General features: G+C 45.4%; 2 protein-coding genes across 13 annotated transcripts in view; one reads left to right on the top strand and one right to left on the bottom strand.

Moving 5' to 3' along the window:
- WRN (WRN RecQ like helicase) overlaps positions 1 to 12,528 on the bottom strand; it is a 47,557-nt gene extending 35,029 nt beyond the window's left edge. For 6 of the 12 annotated variants that reach the window (XM_075420838.1, XM_075420843.1, XM_075420842.1 and 3 more), the window contains exons 1-7: positions 11,532 to 11,786; positions 10,742 to 10,859; positions 8,673 to 8,788; positions 7,603 to 7,748; positions 4,652 to 4,800; positions 2,217 to 2,366; positions 517 to 589 (exon numbers count right to left, since the gene is read on the bottom strand). In XM_075420838.1, the coding sequence (XP_075276953.1) occupies positions 517 to 589; positions 2,217 to 2,366; positions 4,652 to 4,800; positions 7,603 to 7,748; positions 8,673 to 8,788; positions 10,742 to 10,837 (730 nt within the window). In that variant the 5' untranslated portion in view covers positions 10,838 to 10,859; positions 11,532 to 11,786. Of the gene's footprint in view, positions 1 to 516; positions 590 to 2,216; positions 2,367 to 4,145; positions 4,265 to 4,651; positions 4,801 to 7,602; positions 7,749 to 8,672; positions 8,789 to 10,741; positions 10,860 to 10,958; positions 11,042 to 11,531; positions 11,787 to 12,484 lie in introns of those variants that run through there. The other 6 variants (XM_075420839.1, XM_075420840.1, XM_075420848.1 and 3 more) reach the window with 6 other exon arrangements.
- A 342-nt stretch (positions 12,529 to 12,870) lies between these two features.
- PURG (purine rich element binding protein G) lies at positions 12,871 to 16,665 on the top strand. The gene is made up of 2 exons (XM_075420849.1): positions 12,871 to 12,945; positions 13,887 to 16,665. Exon 2 carries the CDS (start codon positions 13,900 to 13,902, stop codon positions 14,914 to 14,916), a length of 1,017 nt encoding a protein of 338 aa, XP_075276964.1. The 5' UTR covers positions 12,871 to 12,945; positions 13,887 to 13,899; the 3' UTR covers positions 14,917 to 16,665.
- Positions 16,666 to 19,226: the final 2,561 nt, after the last annotated feature.

The following is a 19,226-nucleotide window of genomic DNA, read 5'->3' as shown; positions in this document are numbered from 1 at the left end:
TCGTTCTCTTTGTAGGCTTCATCTCTTCCCTCCGGGGCCTGGGATTCCTGAGGGCCAGTCTTAGCACTGAAGACTGAAGCAAAGAAGGCATTCATTAGCTCTGCCTTCTCCGTATCCTCCGTCACCAGGACACCCTCCTCATTCAGCAGCGGCCCCACGTTGTCCCTAGCTTTTCTTTTGCTGCTGATGTAGTTGAAGAAGCCCTTCTTGTTGTTTTTGACATCCCTTGCCAGCTTCAATTCCAGGTGAGCCTTGGCCTTCCTCGTCGCATCCCTGCATGCTCTCACTACGTTTCTGTACTCTTCCCAAGTGGCCTGTCCCTCTTTCCACATTCTATGCACCTTTCTCTTCTGCCTGATCTCCGCTAGAAGCTCCTTGTTTAACCATGCAGGTCTCCTGCCTCCTTTGCTAAATTTCTTTCCTGACACAAAGTTAATATAAAAAAAAAATCTGTTGGGAAATAGAATACTCAATTGCACATTGAATAAATTCCTTATGCTTGAATACATAATTTACCTCCTCTTACACAAAATAATTTCCGGTCACTGTTACTCATATTTTTCAGTTTTTGATAAATGATAAAGCCAGCCTGTAAGAGAAAGGAAAAAAAATAGTACTCAGCACTCTGCAGAGAAATAACATCTAAACAAAAAGCCAAGAATTAATTCAGCACACCATGGCATGAATACATTGTGAACAAATTTCAAGTTGTTGGCCCATGCCGTACAACAGTCATCGGTCTGCCTTACTGCATTGCTCATCACAACCAGGTTACATTTTACAGAATACTTCACAAAAGGCAAAGTCCTGACTTGGGGCCCTCATTGTAGTGGATCCTCTTATGTGGATCCCAGCATGGTTATAAAGCTAGCTGCAAATCGAGAGCTCCAAGTATTCTGCTCACAGACTCACCATCTGCTCTACCTAATTCAGACTTTATGTAGTGCTCCGGGAAAATAGCTATGAACCTACTAAGATAGATTCTGTGTGGTTAATATTTCTCTTGATATGCATATTAAGTTCTAACAGGAAAACACAGCCTAGAGCCAGGAACATGCTAATTAGGTTACACACGTTAACCAAAGCACCTTAAAGAGGAAAGAGAAAGAAACAAGTTACTCCCTCCTGTTTTCCTGTAATGCTGCAAAAGGCAGGCCAGGTGAACAGAGCATAGCAAGATGGGCATTGCCTGGAAAAAGCTGGCTACAACAGCTGCACCAGGCACCAAAAATAGCTCCTTTCCCTGCTGGTGTGGGTCTTCACAGGTGCTAATCCCTCCAAAGTTAAATATTAACTCAACTAGAAAATATACAATGTTTCCCAAGTCTGAAAAGAAAACAGATCACTGTCCCACTTCCCTTCTTCCATCTAACCTCATCACAGAAATAAAAAGCCTGAGGGGATTTTATTTTGCTGTCATAAAGAACAATTTTCCCCCACGAACAAGGCAGCACCCAGCAGCACATTGGTAAATCCCTTCACAGAACACAGAAAAAATAGAATCTTTTTAAAATGGTGAAAAAGCGGAGAATTCTAGATATAAAAATTCATATGCAACTAAATTACTCTTCCTGGTAAACCATAGTATGGTTCTGCTGTATTAGCCACTGGAGAAGATTGTATTTCTTCAAAGTTACTTATTAATTTTATCTCACATACTATATTTAGCAGGATTTTGGTTCACAAGCATACTTGCTGGTGCCTGTGTTACTCAGCAGCACATTCAGAGCACAGCAAAACTTCCAGGAGCTCTGCTGCATGAAGGGACTTCATAAAAAGGCTAATCTTGCAACACCATGAAACATTAAGAGGTAAGGACCTCACGGGAAGCTCAAGGTTTCTGTGGAATGGGTTTTCTTTCTTCCATCCACATTCAATTTTCTACGTGAAACATTCACCACAATATCTTCTTCAAGTGATCTCAGCAACAAGACAGGTTACTGAGTTACATACAAACAGTACCAACTTCAACAGAGAAGGTATTACAAAGCTCTGGATGAACACTGAGGTCTAAAAGCTTAAGTCAGACAAGGAATTGGACAGCAACCCAGTTGATGGTATTTTCACCTCTAAGCATCCCATATCCACAGTGGGCCTCAGTCTTCCTACGTTCATTATATTTTGTAGCAGAAAGGCATTTACAAACAGCTGCTAACAGCGCATTACAGAAGGAATTTATTGATATGGGTGGAATGGTGATCTCTTCTTGTACATACATAGGCATCTGTGGCTGCATACAATTTTTGCTTCTCGTTGAGTGGAAACTCTCCCCAGTTACTACAGCGGACAGACTTATCCTTCAAAAGCTGCTTGCCAAAAAGGTGTTTTACCAGACCATTTAAGCTCCATATCTCCTTACACTGCAGCTGGGGAAAGAAAAAAACAAACACACAGAGGACTTGTTTAAAGCAGAAAGCAAATGGACCTGGCAGAACATATTCCTGGAAGTGGCAAAGCGTACTTAATCTGTCATTAGAAGCAGAGAGCTCTGCGTTTAGTCAGAACAAACTAGTTTCTCAAAGCAGTGACTGTTCTCCAGGCCTAATTCTGCTCTCATATTAAAAGCTAGTTTGGCCATTCATAAGCTGTGCTTCCCTGCCCTGAAACTGTATTGTTACGAGGACATATCTGCATTGTCAAGCTGGAAAGATGGCATTAGGGCCAGATGAGTCTATGCAGTGTGAGGAGGTATTGTCACACTGCCAAAAATAGTAAACACCTGTACAATGTAGTCTCTGGGTTGGTAAAATAAAAGCCACAGTGTTAAACTGCAACCCCTCTCTCCTCCAGGATTTTTCTATTATTTGCCTTGCTAATTAGAGAAACTCAAACACCAGGAACTTAATTAATATAAACACAGAAACATGAAAGTCTGCTGGTGAGTGCTGCATCATCTTTTGCAAGTCCAAAACCAAGCACAAGCAGAAGAGTGCAGTTATAGACCATGCTAACTGCTATTCAGCATGCTGGGGAGCAGTTCATCAGAAGTCTCTAGACGTCACCCCACCACACTGCTGTTTTCAATAGCTTTTGTAATCATACTTGTCAATCACAGTTGCTACATGCTATTGTCTCAATAGCCAGTTTGGGAAATTTAAGGATCCTTCAGACCCCAAGGATCCAGGGCTCATGGGCACAGCCTTCCGCTATTCCAACTAGCAAGCAAATGGAAAACATGCAGAACTGTTGAGCCTAACAGCAGCAGGGCAGCATTATCAGCTCATCCCCTTAAATTTGGCATAAAAAACCCTACCAACTGTTCATTTTAGGTTCCCCAGCCCCCCACCTCGCACTGTGGCTTTATATATAATTTTTGATAAATGATAAAGCCTATTCTTTGTTCTCTCAAGCTTCACTTTCAAGTTTATTTTTGGTTTGTTTTCTCTTTAGCAGCAGACTTTAAAGCTGCTATCAGAGATCACATTGCTCATCTTCATAACAAGTTATCCAGGAGTCGGATGCTGGGATAAGAAGGGGGGGGGCATGTGAACTGAGGAAGTTCCAAGTCTGAAAAGAAACAGCTCCTTCTATTGCTTGAGCAAAAACACTTTAATTGTACAATTTCCAGCCCACTAGGAACTGAAAGTTCAAGGTGGCTCATATGGAGAGCCCTGCCCCAAATGCTGATGATACACCACGCTCCCCTCTCCCCCACTGTGGTTTAATTGCATAGCGTACATAAAGCACAGAACAGAGAAAGGTATAAGTAGTATTATTTCTGGACATAAATCTCTGTCCTCCACCAGAAAACTACTATTGTTACTATTATCCTACCAAACAAAAAATGCACAGAAGGAAAGAGAAGTGCATAGAGAGACCAAGTACAGGTAAGGAACAGACTTGCATACACAAAAGACAGAAAAGCTTTAAGGAACATACTAGAAATCAGAAAAGCAGGATGATGTGGAAGGTAATGAACCTTTTGCTCTCTTCCCTAATAAGCCAGCACAGATCTCCCTCTATCAAATGATATCTAGCCAAATCCAACCAAACTGAAATTCAGGGTGTACCAAATGCAGCACTACTTCTACACAATGGGTCATCAGGTGCTGGAAACTGCACCCACATGAGAGCAAAGGCAACATCAACTTCAGAGTTGTGAAAACAAAAGATATTTCTGCAGCTCCAGATCATGTGGCAAACACCTTCATATGGAGGACTTCAGGGAAGACCTTGATGATTCCTTCCAGCACCAAGCAAGATGTGGCAGGAGGGCTGCCTCCCTTCAAACAGGCATCAGCTCTTCACTGCGTCCGCAGAAATTCTTGCACCTTCTTTTAAAGGTTCAGCCATTGCTGGGACAAGTACACCATTATGTCAAGTCAGGGTTCTACCGGCAATTTCTGTTGCTAACAAGTCAAGAAAACGCACCTGCAGATGAATTAAAAAGCCATACCTTGGAAGTGCAAAAGGTGAACAGACCTGAAAAGGGTCAAATGTTCACTAAGAACTGCCTCACTGAAAGACAGTACTTAGTTCTGCAGACTTTCCTGAGAGTTTTTTAAACTTTGTTTAATAAGGTACAATACATCTCTGCTTATTCTACAGAATAAGTTTGCCATTAGAATTAAAATCCTATGAAGACAAGGAAGCCTCCTTTTGTATAGCACAACAAGATTCCCTCCCACAACAAAAAGGTTTTAAGTTTTACTTTCTCATTAGCAATGTCAGCCAGCTCCACAAAGCTCTTCAGTTTGATTTCAAAGTCACTCATCAGCTTCCATTGATCTCCCTCAATTCCTACGCCAACCTTTTTAATTGTTTCATCTTCAAGCAGTCTTTTGAGTCCCTTGGGAAAACCTAAAATAGATTAAGCCCAAACATGAGAAACTAAATACTAGAAGATGCCAGAAGTCTAACAGAAATGACAAAATCCTAGCACAAAGGCCATCTGCAAAAAACTGTGCTTTTAAAGGCAAAGGCCCCAAAGTTGCTCTGCTGCAATGACTGGAAACACCAAATAGTTGTAATGAATCATCTGCAGACAAGCAGGAATGAAATATTTGAATTGCAGAAATCCATTCTGCATCTGACAACAAATCAAGTACAAAAATTTAAAACAACCTTACTTCATTTGTCTTACTGACTGTTCTATCACCCAACAGAAAGGCAACCTCTAACTGGAAAAAAAATTCTCAGATTGGATGCTCGTGAAACCAAATGCAATATGATTTTACTATTTTCCACATTATTCCTTCCTAGTTTTTGCTATTTCACATTCCCAGGAAACGGTTTAAACTGTAAGCATGGGGAATCGCCAGGAAAACAGATCCTGTGGAGGCATATTCAGCGCTAATGCTGGGTTGGACCAACAGCAGCATTTGTAAAACAGAACTCGCCGACCAGATCCTCCTTCAAGCCCAGACAAGTCAGTCTTGTAAGAAAGGAAAAAATATGCAAGGATGTACACAGATGCTAAGTACTATGTATTTTGATTTATTCCAAACTGATGGCATAGCAATCCTGGATCAAAGGGTATTTTCAAGTTTACAGGCCTGAATAAAAGCATGTAGCTTTCATATCTGGTTTTCTGCAGGAGGGAACAGCCAGACACTTCATACTTGAACAAAAACACCCTTTTCTTCCCCTCTGTGTTTGTTCCCATTTAAAATTCAGAGCATCTTATTTAAATACATACATTAGGAACCCACAGCTAGATACCTTGAATTAGTCTCAAGTGTAATTCTAGTACCTACAAACACACAGTATTGCACAAAGGCATAGTACTTATCTGGCTTGGTTCCGATTTCAAATTTCACCTTTTTACTACCATAATATATATTTATATGCTTCAACAATCGTGTTGTATCACTGACTATTTTTATTCTATCTCCACACTTTCACAGCTACCACTGACACACCAGACAGGCACTTTTGCAACTATAGCCACAATCAGCCATGTTGTGGACTGAAGTTGCAGGTCCAGTACAAAACAATAGAAAATTACTGTTAAAAACCCCACAAAACTGTAGTGCCCTGGTGCTGTACCATGTGGACAAAGTAAAACATTGCCAAAGCACCTCAGCCATAACACAATATGGAAAATCCTCTGTAGAGGAGAAATACAGCTGAGCTGAATAAAAGCCTGCAACTCACACAGGTGACTTAACGAAAAAGGGATTTTCACTTAAGAGTATCATCATGAAAACCTTCAAGAATGGGAACTTCCCAGCAGAGGACTTGTGCTCAGTCTCCACCACCTCTTTTCTAGAAAAGTGACTGTATGAACTAAAAATGTGTAAGTTCAAGACTATACAGAGGCTACAATCTCAGAAACATGCCACATTTTCTTAGAAGTCTGTAGGGTAAAAAAAGACTAAAAAACAAGAAATTATCAAGAATCTTCCTGATAGATATATGTAATTTTTGTCCTTCATACACAGTCCAAGAACTCTGAACTCTTCCTCCTGCAGAAGGAAGGGTTTGGTTTTTTTGGCAAAAAAAAAAAAAAAAAAGAATAAGACTTATTCAACTGGCTAATTCTGCCAACATCTACATTTCTGTAGATCAAATGTATTCTGCATAATAAGCAGAAATTGGCTGTGGTTCCTGCAAAAAGGCTGACATCTCACTCAGTTCAAAGTGCATCTGCCATTGGCAAGGACAGAAATTTTAGAAAATTATTCAGGAGGAAACACCATCTCCTGCTGTAACACACAGTAACCCACAAGCAGCTATACTCAGTGTCAACACACAAGCATCCTCACTTTCGGAAACAAAAGTGTTTCTGTTTATGACTTCTTCCCTTATCTTCCTTTCCTCAAATCTTTCTTCTGTACACTTGTACCTTTCTGCCTCCCAGCTTGAATAGCCTCCAGCTATTCAAATAAATTTTCCACCCCATTTGGTATAAATGACAAAGGATTGAACACCAACATTAAAATTATCACTATTATACCTCAGCATGCTCACCCCAGGGAAATCAGAGACATCTCACAGGCATAGTTTCAATCTAACATTCAAACCAAAGGTTATAAAATTGCAACCTCCTTCCCGCATTCTTATTTTCTCTATTTGGAAGCTTTTATTCACATCCATAATGAGTTCAGATTCCACTGAGCACAACCCCTTCTCTCCCCACAGCTGCGTCACACCAGGTAACCAGTATTCTTTCTGAAAACCAATGTCACAAAATGCAGGTATTAGGAACAAACAGCATGATGGCTGTAATTTTTGAGGGTTTTTGTTATTGAAGCCAAATTAAAAAGCCTGCTAAATTTAGGTTCGTTGTTTATTTTCGCACAAACCAGAAAGCTCATTACTTGAGCTGGGAATTAAATTTTTAAAACCGAATTAAAATATTCTTTCCCAGAGAAAATAATCCTCGAATAAGATTCTTTTGCCCTGTTCAGAACCTGAAACACTGTATGCCAGCACGAAGGGCAAGACTTGGGCTAAGGTCCCCTTCATATACATAGGCAATACGCAAAGAACAGAACCTTTATTCTTTTATTCTAGGTTGGAAAGTGGAAAAGGATGGATTTTTACTGGCCAGCATAGTGTGAAATATCAGCTATGGCTCAAGGCTTAAGTTCAAACTTAATCACAAGAAACAGAGGGCAACTCATGCCCTAATTCATAAGAAGAGAGGAAGTACAGTACCTGACATTGAAGAGATATGAAACACATAACATTTCTCCTCAGTTACACATAACTGTATTACAGCTATTTTCGCCATTTTTCCTTTAGCATATGATGGTGGCCATTCAATATCAAATCCAACAGCAGCCCCATCTGACAAACTCTGCCTGAAAAGAAATGGATATTCTTCATATTTAACTGTTCTTCTACCAGTATCTAAAATACGAGGCTTAAATCATCTCGGAAAGATGATTAAGAGAATCACAGTTGTAACATCTTTCCTTTCACATGTACAAGACAGAAATCCTTTTAATATCAAGACCATAAGGAGATAAAATTCCTGCTGGTCTCAAAAGCTACAATAAACCCTTCAAACCTTAGCAGATCCTACTGCATGCAAATGGTAGTTTGGCAAGCCTTGGGAAATAGTCACCTACAAAAGATGATAGAATAGTTTACATTCCCTTGAAAACTTATTCTTTATTTATCCCATTGCACTGAAAATTTTGTATATAATTTTTCCCCCAGTAATATGAGCTGTGCTACATAAAAATGGGGGAGAAAAATAATCTTTTTGCATTATGAATTTACTACCTTTTCTTCAAACATACACAGCCCGCAGTTATGATTTAACACATCTGTTTGACTTCTTACAGCTCATACTTCCCCATGCAGTCACTGAAGTTCATGGAATAATCCATACTGTGAAAGGCGAAGAATCTGTGTTAGAGGCTTTACTGCTTCCGCCCAAAGCCACTGCAAGGTTCAGTGATGGCATCTCCCACAGAAAGACCAAATGGGAAACTATAACTGCATGGCATGACGGAGACGTATTTTTAAACCACCACACACTGTAGACAAACCAGGGATCTCCCTTACAGGGATAATGCACCATCACAAGAAATAGGTTCAGTTTGTGCTTGCAGCCAGTAAGACACATTTGCCAGCCAACACAACCAGATGTTTCCTCTGGCTGAACTGCTGACCTCTGGACACACTGAATGCACAATCAGCCAGGCAGAGAGAAGGGCCAAGTTCTTTTCAGAAAGGAAAAAGCTCTAAAAGAAAAAAAACGGAGTAAGACCGATTACCTGATATCTTCTGAGAGAAGGGAACAGTCACTGGCTTCGTAGCTGTAAATGACAGAGCCACAGAACTCTAGGAACGGCAGCCCATCTTCCAAAATGCTCCTCTGAACAGCAGAGTTCTGTCAAACAACATTTCAGAGGCTTGGTTACCGGCCACACCTAACCTTAACACAGTGACACATCAGCACTGCAACTGCTGCATGCAACTCTAATGCTGTAGCCCAGCAAGACTTGTGCCGCTGGCTTGCGAAAGCTTGCAGCAAAACCACGCTCCACACACAGGACCAGTATCACTGTCAACTAACAATGGGGTGACACCCCCCCTTTATAAAAACATTCAGGTGCATGCCCCGATTTCTCTGCTTAACTCTAAACACTCGGGACTGAAATCGTGCAGACTGAGTTTTCACCTCAATTTAATTGGATTCCTCCCTCCAGAGAGATTCAGTAGCTCTCCAATAACAAGGTTAGGGAAAACATCAATTTCTGACAGTGTCACAAAACCCCTCAGCGCTACTTCAAATGCTGTAAGCACTTGCACACCTCAAATTTGAGGAAAAAAAGTATTAAAAATGGACAGGAATTTGTTAAGTCATTTTTCAAGTCATTCAAATCCAGTCAGGCTAAAATCCTCTGACGCTTCTCTATTTCGGTACAGCTGTAGGCGATAGTCCAGTCTCCCCATTTCTTTAGTCCCACATTTCAGCCAGTCCACCTCACTTAACCCTACCAGATATAACGTGTGAGGAATTTCACAAAGGTCTAAGCAAGCTCCATGGATTTAAAGCTACATGCAATATTTAAGAGGACCAATATCCTCAATCAGCTGATGAATACTGGTTAACAAATGGAACCTTTAAGCACACAAGGTAAGGGAAAATGTAAAACTCCAGCTGGCAATTTTCCCCCTATTTCAGAAACATATTTACTAAGACTTACTGACCAACAAGCTTACTTGAACTGCAAAACTTCCGATAACATTGACCTGCCTGAAAAACCTTCAGGTTGGTTAAAAATATGTGAGTAAGCTACAATGCCAGTAACAGCAAATATGGTTAAGTATCACACAGCAACACCTGAAGAACAAAACAATCTTGTCAATCAAGAGAGGCCACAAAACAGGTTTTAGTACAGTTTCAGAAACAATCAATTGCCTGGAAGGGGGAAATTCTGCAACAAAGATACTGCTGATTTTACGATTGCACAACACCACACTAACCTCCAGTTAGCGATGGGTGAAAGATTAACCAAAACACTTCCTCACAGCGCTTGTTGAGGCAGGCTGCACCACAGCACAAGAAAGTCATGTGGGTTTTAACTGGCTTTTTTTTAATATACCTGCTACAAATTTTTTAGTCCCACTTTCTAGAAGGAAGACTGCTGAACTGAGTCTTCTGCTTTTCTCTCTTAGTTTTCTAATTGTTAAAGCAGTTTCAGATGTTACAGTAGGAGGCCCCTTCCAGTGGAAAATTTTATACTGAAACTGCTCTTATATGCAGAAAAAACAACATCCAAGGACACATTAACATTCTTGGAACTCCAGAAATTTCTACATAATCTTGATGATCAATTAATTCTTCTGCTATCTCTGAGCTACAAAACCTTCTGAAATACTGCACACAAGCAAGTGAAGAAAGCCGGAGGGCCTTATCAGAACAAACTCCCCTTTCAGGCTACAACTCGAGCTCCCAAATTACACAGCTGAAAAACCCCCAGTCCTCGCTGGTGTACAGCCCACAGTACTGCGTGAACAATGCACCAAAAGCTCCCTTGTACTTTGATATTTTTGTTCACCAAAATTCAAGACTATCAGGAAGCAATTTCTACAGAGATAATAGCAACAGCCGTAGGTCAATACATGGTATTTAATTAAGAAGAAAGAAGATACTTTAACAACCTAATTCAACTAGTAATAACACAAGAGTACCCAAATTTAATTACAGCTCATAAGGCAAAACAGCTGTAAACATTTGCAAACATCAGAGGCACAGGACTAACCAAAAGCATGCGGTCCAATGTCATTTTATTATGCAGCCTGCAAACAACTAAACTTTCCCCATGTGATGACATACCTTTTTATCACCCAAAAGTCCCTCTTGGTTTTGTGTAAGCATCCACTGTGGATATTTCTTCTGCAGACTAGTAGTTAGCAAATCCATTTTATTCATTTTTTCCACATTTCTGTCACATCTACATAAAAAAGAACAAAAAAATAGAACAGTCAATACCTTGTATAAAGACAAGCTGCTACTATCACCAGACCAGAACAAGTTTATGGAAGATCACTACCTTAAACTTAAAAGGCTTTGTGCACAAGAATGGACATTTACAGAGCTGCCCACATTAAACTGCGGAACAGCTTCAGGTATTATATTCTTGGTTCACATGTCAGCACGAAAAAAACACGAAAAAAACCCCGAAAACCTCAAAGTGCTTCTGGGAAAGAAAGTTCAGTCTAGTTTTAAGGAGATGAGATACTCAGAACAGAGGAGTACACTACTGCCATATCTAGTAAACACAGCCCTTGTTAATTAGCCAAATATATCTGGTGTTTTAGATAACAGCATAGGAACCAGCCACCTAGCTTAAAAGCAGTCAGTTGCATTTGCTGACAAATGAAGTTGGAAAAATTCAAGTTCAAAACAAGAACTAGACTCACGCAATCATTGCCCAAAGGCCTCAATTTCCTGCATAAAACCTCAGAGCTGCGAGCCCACAACCAAGATAAGAAAAACCACACAGAATTTCTAGGGCAAACGACAGTCAAAGACAACATGTGCTGCTAAGCTCTCTGGTGCAGACTGGATAATGGATAGTTACTTGTGAATTTGCCAGCCCTGGACCCAAACAAAATGAGCTCACCAAGCAAACGCAGCCTGTTCCCATGGAATCATGAAGCACGGCGCATCCCCTGGAACAGGAAGGCACTCCACAGAGAAGTCAGGAGAGATTTAAGTTAGGAAAACACACTGTCCAAAATAGCAGTGTATTTTCAGCCCTGACAGCTGGGGTTTTCTTTCCGGGAAGCGGAACAGGATTTCCTAGTTATGAGGAAACGATGACTGGATCGGAACTGTTCCAGTTTCTCCCTGGACTGCTTCTAGCGTGATTTAGGAACCTTCCTGGAGATAGAGCAACACAGTTCACAGATAAGAAATTTCTCATCCTGCTGCTTCAAACTAGTTCCCAGGTGCTCAATACACTTTAACAACAAAGTCAGGCCACTGCTCTCTCAGTAAGAACACATCTTCCAGCTGCACTTCCCCCCCGATGGGAAAGTACAAATCCTAGGCAAGTCACGCTGCTTCAGTCCTTCAGTAATCAAAAACGCCTTTTGATTTTTTTAATTGATTATCTAGGCAGGCAGATCTTTTCCTTGGTTACTTGTCTGCTTCTGCAACAGCACAACCAACTACTGCCTCAAAGACAACTTCCAAAAGTATTTTAATGCTACAACAGCCACTAACAAGATGCCTCAGCTAGAGCCATTCTTTTCCTGGGAGCTGGAAACGAGAGAAAGCAGCAGGGAGGCTACAAACAAAACAAGAAAGGACACCTGCAGCACCCGCACCACCAGCTGCCACCCCACAGCTCCACCAACACCCCAAAAAAAAACCCGAATCCAGCTAAAAGTTGACGAGCGCCTTCGGTGCGGGCACCAGACCGAGCAGGCCCTGCTCGCCGCGGCACAGCCCGGGGGTGGGGCAGCGCCGCCCCGGGAGGCCGCCCCCCCTCCGCCGGGTACAGGCTTCAGGCCACAGCCCCCCGCCCCTCACCGACCCCCGCTCCGGTCTGGGCCCAGCGCTAACGCTCACCGAGCGCCGAGCTCCGCGTCACCGGCGGCTCACGCGTTAAGCGTCACGGCGCGCGGTTAATACGTCACCGAGGCAGCCGGCTCCGCCCCCGCCGCCCCGCGGGCCGGCCGTCTCCCCGAGCAGCGGCGGCGGGAGGTTACCCGAGGTGACGCGCAGGCGCGCTGGGGGCGGTGGCCCGGCGGCCGCGGGGCACTGTGGGTAGTGTAGTCCCAGGCCCGGGCGGGCCGAGCACCCTCCGGCGAGCCGCCGGAGACCACCGCGCTGCCGCCGCCGCCGCCGCCGCCGCCGCCCTCCTTGGCCGGGCGGGGCTGGGCCGGCGGGGCGGGGCGGGGCGGGGCGGAGCGGGCGACGGGGGTGCGCCAGCCCGTGGCTCTGCGCGGCGGGGGGGCGGCGGGGCCGCCGGCTGCGGGCGGTGGCGGCGGCGGCGGCTGAAGGGCAGCGGCAGCGATGGGCGCTGTGGGGTGAGTGACACGGCGGAGGGCAGTGCTGGGGAGGGGGCAGCGATGGGGCAGGAGATGTGGTGCTGGGGGGCACTGGGGGGGCAATACTGGGGCGCGGGGAGCACTAGGGGGGCAGTACTGGGAGCACTGGGGGCAGTATTGGGGCACTGGGGGTCAGCGGGGCAGTTCTGGTGGCACTGGGGGGGGCAGGAGGTGAAGCTCTGGGGGCACCGGGGCAGGAGTTGCAGTGATGGGGGGCATTGGGAGGGCAGTACTGGGGCACTGGGGAGCAATACTGGGAGCACTGGGGAGCAGCGGGGCAGCATTGGGGCACTGGGGTTGCGGAGGGCAGTGTTGGTGGCACTGGGGGGGAAGGAGGTGAAGCTCTAGGGGCACCGGGGAGCAGCACTGGGGGCACTGGGGGGGGCAGTACTGGGGCACTGAGGGGGCAGGGTTTGCAGCTCTGGGGGGTAGTGGAGGAAGGGGGCTCCCAGTGCCCCCCCAGTGCCCTGGGGAGGAAGGGCAGAGGTGGGCGATGGAGGGGAAACGCAGCACCGTGGGGGAGGACCCTGCAGGGGGGAGCGGGAGCCCCCGGGGGGGATGGGTTGGGGGGCACCCCACAACCCCACTCCCCCGGGGCTCCCCACTGCGGGCGAGCGGACGCTGGGGTGGCTGGAGGGGTCTGTAGCAGCAGAGGGACAGGGCTGCGGGCTGGGGGGGCACTGGGGCCCGTGTGCCGCTGGAAGGAGGGCTCCCTTGTCCGGGGGGACGTGGGGAGCCAGAGCAGGGGAGGGGGAGAGCACCCGGGATCCTTTCGCTGCGGTGCTGCGTGCCGTGGCAGCGGAGAGGGATGCAGGCGCCTTTGTAGGGAGAGCAGCGCCGAGCAGAGACGCCGCCGAGAAGCCGAGCAGGCCCCTGATGCTGATGTTGTCATCTGTGTCTCTGTTATGTATTATTTCCAGCTGATTGGTAAAGATGGAAAGAGGGAGAGGAGGAGGAGGAGGAGGAGGAAGGAACCTGGGAGGCTCTGGCCTGCACAGGAGCATTTATTCCCAGTCCCAGCAACAGTACCATTACCCGGCCTCCTCGCAGGGGGGCTGCATGGAGATCCAGGAGCTGGCCTCCAAGAGGGTGGACATCCAGAAAAAGCGATTTTATCTGGATGTGAAACAGAGCTCCCGAGGGCGCTTCCTGAAGATCGCCGAGGTCTGGATAGGAAGAGGCAGGCAGGACAATATCAGGAAAAGCAAGCTGACCCTCTCCTTATCCGTGGCTGCTGAGCTGAAGGACTGCCTGGGGGACTTCATCGAGCACTACGCTCACCTGGGCCTGAAAGGTGGCCACGGTCACCGGCACGAGCACAGCAATGGCAAAGAGCAGCATCCCCGGAGGCGACAGCAGCACCCGCCGCCTTCCCCTCCGGCATCTGTCGGCTCCGAAGAGCACCCTCACAGCGTCCTCAAAACGGAGTACATCGAGAGGGACAACAGGAAGTATTACCTGGACCTGAAGGAGAATCAGCGGGGGCGCTTCTTGCGGATTAGACAAACCATGAGCAGGGGACCTGGCATGATGGGTTATTTTGGTCACAGCCTGGGACAGGAGCAGACGATCGTCCTTCCAGCACAAGGGATGATAGAGTTCAGGGATGCTTTGGTCCAGCTGATTGAGGAATACGGCGAGGGGGACATAGAGGATCGCCGGGGGGGAGGCGATGAGCCTCTGGAGCTCCCCGAGGGCACCTCCTTCCGGGTGGACAACAAGCGCTTCTACTTCGACGCGGGATCCAACAGGTACGGCATCTTCCTGAAGGTAAGTGAGGTGAGGCCGCCCTACCGTAACACCATCACGGTTCCGTACAAAGCGTGGACACGGTTTGGGGAAAATTTTATCAAGTACGAAGAAGAGATGAGGAGAATTTACAACAGCCATAAAGAAAAAAGAATGGATGCCAGAGAGGACAGTGGTGAAGAGCAAGAGGGTCTCGAATAGAGTGCATTGGACTGGCCGTCTGGCAAAATAAACAAAACAAAACAAGCAGAAATTGGTGAGAGGGACTGACCTATAGTAATTTCAAGTTGCCCCATTTTTTTGTAAAGTCCTTTTCCGGTAGTTCTTGCTAACTCTAGTCCGTAATGTTATAGGAGTCTGGTTATCACGTTAAATTGCACCCAAAACATCTCGGTATGTCTTATGAGAGTACCAACCTCCCAAGTCCGTATGAGTCAGCTGCTTCGAGTGTGGAAGACTATGGAAGTACATGTATCAGCACAAAAAACAATTCCAGCACTCTGACCTTTAAATAGTCTAGATAAGGCTCGTGTTGCACTTCAGCGTGATACAAAAGAAAGCCCCAAACCTTATGCTGGAATGTATCAGTTTCTGCTTATGACGGGTTTTCTGGGACTGGATTCTGCCTGTACTCAGTCAAAGGGCTGAGCAGCGTAGCCGTAGGGCATTTACGACAAAAATCAAATTCATGTGAATTGCTGGTATGTGTATGAGGAGAGGTGGAGGTTTTAAAATGGGCATCTGTTTGTTGTTGAGTTTGAAACGATACTCTGTGTGGGTAAAACCTGGATAACTGGTCAGGCCTTTATAATGTGCTGGTGAAGAGCGGAAAATTTGTTACTCGTTTCGTAGTTGTTTGCTAACCGAATAACCCATGGATAGCAAAGCTCTACTCGAGTGCTAAGCCTTCTGAATTAATGGCAATGAATAATAACCCACTCCTCATCTACATGTTCTGCCCATGCGAGGCTCGAGATTTTTTTATTTTTAATGCATTTGTCCAAAATTCTGAAAGGTATTTTTGTATGAGGGGTGTTATGGGTTCCAGCAGGCGGCTGTGGAGCGGGTGTTCGGAGGTTGAGGGACCATTGCAACTGAGGCTCCCGGCTTTTCTCCCAGATGTGAGACTAATGCGGTCGTGATGTTACCCGTGTGAGGAAAACAGCCCGGCATTTTTGTCCTCGCGCTGCAGGAATGAGCTTTGGGGGGTTTGGTGCACCAGTAGATTCATATAAAAATACTCATGCTTACCCGTAGTGGTTTTTGGAAGCCATGGTTAACGCCGCGTCGGGTTTTCTGTCGTGTTGATTTGACTGGTGGTGTTGTTAGGAGATAATATCCGTGCCCTGCCATCAGCCCCTTCCCACCCGCTCAGCGCTGGGGGCTGTCGTGAAGCCATTCAATTCCTGATCGTCCACCAGGTTTCAGTGTCATCCCGCTAAGGTCTCTGTAACATAAATTTTACATCTCACGATATAAACTCTCTGCCTGGAGGGAAAATGTGTACAATTACCTCTCTAGGAGGTTCATGAAAGAGTTTGAAAATTCTTTGTCGTTTCCTAAAACATGAATACTTATAACATAGCGGGCTTTTCCAGCCCTTGGGCGACCAGCTCCTTCCCCTCCGAGACCAACGGGAGTTTGACTGAGCTCCAGGTACTTCTAATAATGTGTTGCCCACCTTTGAGATTTTTTTTAAGTAGGCATTACTGTGTCTAATCAGATATTTATAATCATTTGAATCGTTTTTTTGCGGGGTGACCTAGCGTGCACGTGGACCAGCTGTTTTTCCATCCAACCATTACATGTCCTTTTTTTTTAATCTGTTGAGAAATGTATTTATCTACAACCAGACCGTTCATCACTCTTAGTCTGGTCCATGTGCACACTGCACAGTCATGCTCAGTCCGAATGCTGTTACCTGTTAACGTCATTAACCATAACGAGAAAAGTTGGGGAGGCAGGGGTGGGAGCCAAGAGGATAATCTGGACTTTAGTTTGAGTACTAAAACTACTCGATCTGTTTTAACTTTGGAGAAAAAAAAAAAGAAGAAAAAAGAAAAAAAATAAAAGCTTGCACCAAAGTCACCAAAGAACCTTTAGGAAAATGTTACGGTTGTGACAAGAAGAAAGTTAATTTCACTGTTTTAGGTGATTCCCCCTTTAGGCAAAACCACACATAACAGTTACAGCAACCAAGCCCTTGGCTTAATGTCAAAAACTCCCATCTGTTTCTGTGCAGATCGCTCTTTCAGGTACTTTTTCAACTCTTGGAGAGATGTTCTCGCTCCACCACTCAAACAGCTAGCGGACCATGATGAATCAGCTAGAGTTAAACGGGGTACTGGTTCATCATCGGTCTTAGGACTTTGGTCCCAATGGTTTTAACAGGTCAATTGAAAAAAAAACAAACCCAACATTAAAATAACTCTACATCCTATTATTGGTGTGAAACCAGAATTTAGTGAATGAGTCCTTGTTGCGTCTGTTAGCGTATCGCTGACTGCTGCTGCCCATCACAGTGCCTGGAGTAAAAAATTAACGTATATTCCAACAAACTGGAGCTATGAATGTACAAACTTTTTACGCTCTCCTTCCCCTTCCCGTTTCTATGTGGCATTCCTCCCCTGCGAGCTTGACATCTCCCTGTCCCAGCCTACCTTTGCCTCAAGGGATCGTAAAAGCTCCTATGTTGGAATTAGCCCGAGTGACCGTGTATGTTGTAAGTGATCATGCCTTCCCTGTGTTCCTGTAGCGTTGGTGAGGGAAATACTTGCGATGGGCAAAGCAATTGGAAAGGGATATTTTATTTATCATTTAAAAGAAAAAAAGATGTGAAATGGCTTTCCCTATTGCTGCCTTTTTTTTTAAAAAAAAACCAACCTTTATCTTTTGCTAATGGATTTGCCTTCTGATTTCATTAGTTTATTGTAAATGTCACCCAGGAATTCAGCATCTGCTGGCTACCGCATCAGGCTTGGTTCTGGCACGCAGGTATCCTGTAGGATCCACTAATGAGTTTACTTCCCCGGCGCGGGATGCACCTTAGTATCTGAAACTCGATCGAGATCTTCATGTTCATAGCCGATCACCCATGGGTAAACCACTAGCCACGGGTTTCCACCGCAGTGGAAAGCACCGATGTTTGCAGATGTTTGTCGTTGGAGGGTAATACAGACGCACTCAAAATGTGGCAATGCAAGACTTTAACGGTGAGATTCGGAAACGGGTTCCTTGTGATTTTTGGCAGCGTGTCTTCAGCTTCCGAGAGCGGCAATAATGCGGGCTCCTGGTGTGCAGAAGGGCCCATCGAGATGCTTGGGAACACTGAATCCCTAATGCATTTTAAATGTTTGTTTCTGATGCCCTGAAACTACCATGTCCCTTAAACCTGAGAAAACACAAGCTTATTTGCACTAGAAAGAACGGCCAAAAACAATCCTTAGGAGGACAGGGTGAAGAGCACCAGTCTGAACCTCTTTTTCTCATGAGAGAATTTCCTATCCAAGCCCTCACCTCTGTTTCAAAATTGTATGGTCCCGGCGGAAAGTCTGTCAGTTCAATAATTAAATCTTAATGCACTTTATCTTGTGTAAATAATACTAGGAGCATACTTCTGCTCCTGCTCTGGTAAGGGGATGCTTTGGTAACGTAGTTTAATGCTGAGAGAAGCCATCTCCTGCTTGCACATGTCTGTTAGAGACCTGTCGTACTTGCTTGGTCCAGCTCTGCTCGTATGTTAGAAGAGGACGGGCGCTATGTTGAGGATCCTCTCAAACCACCAAGAGTGGGATGATTTGTTTTTTTTTTTTAAGTTATGATTTGCTGAGCTGCTAGACATCCTCAGCTCCGCCATCACTGAGGCTCCTAGCCCCTTCTGCAAATCGGGCCCCCGATGTTACTGCCGAGGCTTAAACCCAAGCTTTTCACGTATAGCCTCGACGAAGCCGAGTCCAGCGGCTCCCTCGTACTTGGCTTTCCCCGCTGTCGATACGGAAGATGGGGCAGCCCCTAAAAGCCTTGTCCTGGGTGGAAGGGGCTGCGGGGGCTTCCCCTGCCTTGCAGATGGGGGGTTTGTGTTGAGTCCAGCCCGTCGAGCTGGCTTTCTCGGTAAAGCGTAGAGGCAGGGGCGCGCTAGCGAAGGGCCGGGAAGCGTTTTGCACTGGTGCAGCGAGGGTGACCCAGCAGGCGCTCCGGAGGGGATGGCAAAACCCGCCGTTGTGGGTTCGTCACGTCAAGTCTGGGTGACGGATTTCACCCAGCAAGAATCTGCAGTGGTTATTGGTAATCTACTCGTCGTCGTAAGTGTTTCTTATCTGTATCTGATATATACAAATTCATATTCACATATAGGCGTTAATATATTTATGTGAGTATAGTGTAGCCTGTAGTACCTCATAGCGAAATAATCTTATTTATCAGAAGTACGCAGTCTAAAGAGGAGACAGTTTTCTCCTACTACCGATCTGGATAAACATGTTATTTCACCAAGAGCTGGCTGCGTGCTCTTT

Source organism: Opisthocomus hoazin, chromosome 5 (genome assembly GCF_030867145.1).
Source record: "Opisthocomus hoazin isolate bOpiHoa1 chromosome 5, bOpiHoa1.hap1, whole genome shotgun sequence".
Lineage (NCBI taxonomy): Eukaryota > Metazoa > Chordata > Aves > Opisthocomiformes > Opisthocomidae > Opisthocomus > Opisthocomus hoazin.
Note: the sequence above shows the minus strand (reverse complement) of the source record. Positions and strands in the feature narration are given on the sequence as shown.

Coding starts and splice junctions, on each gene's coding strand:
- PURG (XM_075420849.1), top strand. CDS start 13,900: ATGGAAAGAGGGAGAGGAGGAGGAGGAGGAGGAGGAAGGAACCTGGGA.